General features: G+C 68.2%; 2 protein-coding genes across 2 annotated transcripts in view; one reads left to right on the top strand and one right to left on the bottom strand.

Annotated features, from left to right (window-relative positions):
• The window catches only part of SP2 (Sp2 transcription factor), a 20,496-nt gene extending 18,694 nt beyond the window's left edge, over positions 1–1,802 (bottom strand). Inside the window, exon 1 of the mRNA XM_019005465.2 lies at positions 1,745–1,802. The gene's annotated coding sequence lies outside the window, so the exon portion shown is untranslated. The remainder of the gene's footprint in view (positions 1–1,744) is intronic.
• Positions 1,803–2,187: 385 nt separating this feature from the next.
• The window catches only part of SP6 (Sp6 transcription factor), an 11,173-nt gene continuing 10,313 nt past the window's right edge, over positions 2,188–3,047 (top strand). Inside the window, exon 1 of the mRNA XM_019005466.1 lies at positions 2,188–2,480. Within this exon, the coding sequence (XP_018861011.1) occupies positions 2,188–2,480 (293 nt within the window). The remainder of the gene's footprint in view (positions 2,481–3,047) is intronic.

Genomic DNA, 3,047 nt, shown 5'->3' with positions numbered 1-3,047 from the left:
GAGGAGGGGTCCCCCCACGCCCCCCGGGGTCCCCTCGGCGGTGCCAGCGCTGCCTTCCCGGGGGGGTGCCCGGCTGGCTCCAGCCCCCACGGGCCCGGCAGCTCCCACTGGAGCCAAATAATTGCTCGGTGCTTTGTTGTGCCGTGTCTGTGGCCGCGGGGCCTCCATTTGTGGGAACCTGCTGTGGCGAGAGCCTCCCCGCCTTTAATTACCGCGCTCCGCTTACTCACCCGCCCGGCACCCCCGCCCCGACACCCCAAAAACTCAGCCGGGGGTCCCGGGGGTGCCGGAGCCGCCCCGGGGTGTCCGTCCCCATCCCCGGGGAGCTGCGGGTGGGTGGTCCCGGAGGGGTGGCAGGGGTTGGGGACACTCGGGGACACCCCCAGGGACACGCGGGCTGCGGCCAAGCTCGTAAAAGGCGCGGGGGACGCGGGCGTTGTGTCCCTGAGCTGGGGACAAGGGGACAGCCACTCGCGGGGTGTGGCAGCGCCTCGGGGACAGCCGGGCAGGACCCCGCTGCTGTCCCTGCGGCACCGAGAGGGACCCCGGAGCTGCCGGGGGACATCCCCCGATGGCATTGTCACCCCCCGGGGGTGGCACCGTGCGACATGCGGGGACATCCCCGAATGGCATTGTCACCCCCCGGGGGTAGCACCGTGCGATATCAGCTCGGGGTGTCGGGGGACATCCCCCAATGGCATTGTCACCCCCCGGGGGTGGCATCGCGCGACATCAACCTGAGCTGCCTGGGGACATCCCCGAATGGCATTGTCACCCTCGGGGTGGGACCCTGCGACATCCGCCTGAGCTGCCTGGGGACATCCCCCAATGGCACTGTCACCCTCGGGGTGGGACCCTGCGACATCAACCTGAGCTGCCTGGGGACATCCCACGTGGCACTGCCACCCTCCGGGGAGTGGGGACCCCGAGCAGGGGACCAGGGGAGGGAGGGGACAGGGCCACCCCCGGACCCCCCCGGGTGGCTCCGCTGCCCCGGCCCCGCCCCCGCCGCAGGGACAAGTCCCAACCTGTCGCTGCCTGCCTCAGTTTCCCCAGGCGGGAGTGACACCGGCGCCATCCGTGTCACCGTGCCTGCCAAAGGGACACGGCCACCGTCCTGGCGGTGACAATGATGAGCAGCGAGAGGGGACAGGGACGCAGTGAGGGGACACAGGGACACGGAGGGGGACACGGGGACAGTGTCTGTGCGGTGAGAGGGGACACACGGGGACACACAGCACGGTCAGGCTGCACCGACAGGACCCAGAGGGCCCGGAGCAGTGACACGGAGCAGTGACACGGAGCAGTGACACGCCATGCCTGCAGTCCCGCTGTCCCCAAGCCCCCTGTCCCCTCCCCGCGCCACCGGGACGCGCCCAAGCCCACGCTCGGTTCCGGGAACTGCAGCTCCTCCCGCGCCCGCTCCCCTTCCCGGTCCTCCCCCGTGCCAGCCCCGTGTCCCTGTCCCCAGTGCCACCGTGTGTCCCTGTCCCCTCTGCATCCGTGTCCCCATTCCCGCCTCAGCCCGGTGTCCCAGCTCCGGTGCGATGTCCCCGCTGTCCCCGGTGTCCCCGGTGTCCCAGCCCCGGTGCGATGTCCCCGCTGTCCCCGGTGTCCCCGCTGTCCCCGGTGTCCCCGGTGTCCCAGCCCCGGTGCGATGTCCCCGCTGTCCCCGGTGTCCCCGGTGTCCCCGGTGTCCCCGGTGTCCCAGCCCCGGTGCGATGTCCCCGCTGTCCCCGNTGACCGGCCGGGGGCGGCGGCGGCTCCGACCCGCTCACGGCGCCATCTTCCTCCGCCGGGAACCGCCCTGCTCCGCCCGCCCACCGGCGGGGTTTAGACCAATCGCCGCTCGGCTTCTCGGTGATCTGGCCAATGGGAGACGAGATGATGGATCGACGGCCAATCCGCGGCGGATTAAGCATTGATTGGCAGCTAAGCCGAGCAATAAGGCTCGTGATGGAGGGAGAGTTCCTCCAATGGGTGCGGGGCTCCGAGGTGACGGACGGCAGCGGACAGCCAATAACAGGACAGATATTTGATTGACAGCAGAGACAGCCAATGGACGCAAGGCCGGCCTGAGGCTAGATGCTGTTTGATTGACAGGTCTTAAGGGAGGGAATATTCCTCGTGGGCGGGATCAATCAATCCCGGATTTTGATCCGTCAATATATTTTGATTGACAGGTTGATGGACCAATGGAAAGCGCGAGACGGACGAGCTGCGCTTGTGATTGGCGAGGAGTGGTTGAAGCCGGATGACGTCAGCGGGGTCCCCCGGCGGGAGGGGAGTCCCGGGGATCCCCCTCGCCCCCCGCCCATCAAAGGCCCCTCGGGGCACCCGGGGCTGGTCCGTGAGGGCGATTTGGGGGATCCGGGGGTGATGGCGCTCCTGGAGGACCCCGACCTCTCCGGAGAGGAGGCACAGCGGGGTTTTGGGGTGTCCCGGGGGATGGGGGTCCCCAGCCCCATCGCAGACTTGGGGTGCTGGGGCAGTTCGGGGTGCTTGGAGGGGTTTGGGGTGCCCCAGGGTGCGGGGGGCTTTGGAGATCCCCAGTCCAGACTTTGGGGTGCTCAGGTTGGCAAAGATTGGGGCGTTCAGGGGGTTCGGGGTTATTTTGGGGGGCGGGGGAGGAATTAGGGGTGCCCAATCCTCTTCTAAGAGGAGATCGGGGTTCCCTGAGAGGATTGGGATCCCCATTCCCCCTGCAGAGGGTGCTTGGAGGATTTTGGGGTGTTCAGGAAGGGACGGGGGAACCCCAATCCCCGTGCAGAATTTGGGGTGCCCAACCCCTGACCCAAACCGGGAGGGGTTCCCCGAGAGGATGAGGATCCCCTTACAGCACTGGAGCTTTTTGGGGCCTCCAAACCCATCCCAAACCCCCCCAAAGAGAGATTTTGGGACGCCTAAAAACCGACGGGCATCCCCCAAAACCGATCCGCTCTGGGGGTGAGGGGGGTGAGGAGGGGTCCCCATCTCCCCATCGGCTGAGGAGGGGTCCCCATCACCCCATCGGGTGAGGAGGGGTCCCCATCACCCCATCGGGTGAG

This window comes from Parus major, unplaced genomic scaffold (assembly GCF_001522545.3).
Source record: "Parus major isolate Abel unplaced genomic scaffold, Parus_major1.1 Scaffold382, whole genome shotgun sequence".
NCBI lineage: Eukaryota > Metazoa > Chordata > Aves > Passeriformes > Paridae > Parus > Parus major.
This window is presented reverse-complemented; position numbering and strand designations above follow the sequence as displayed.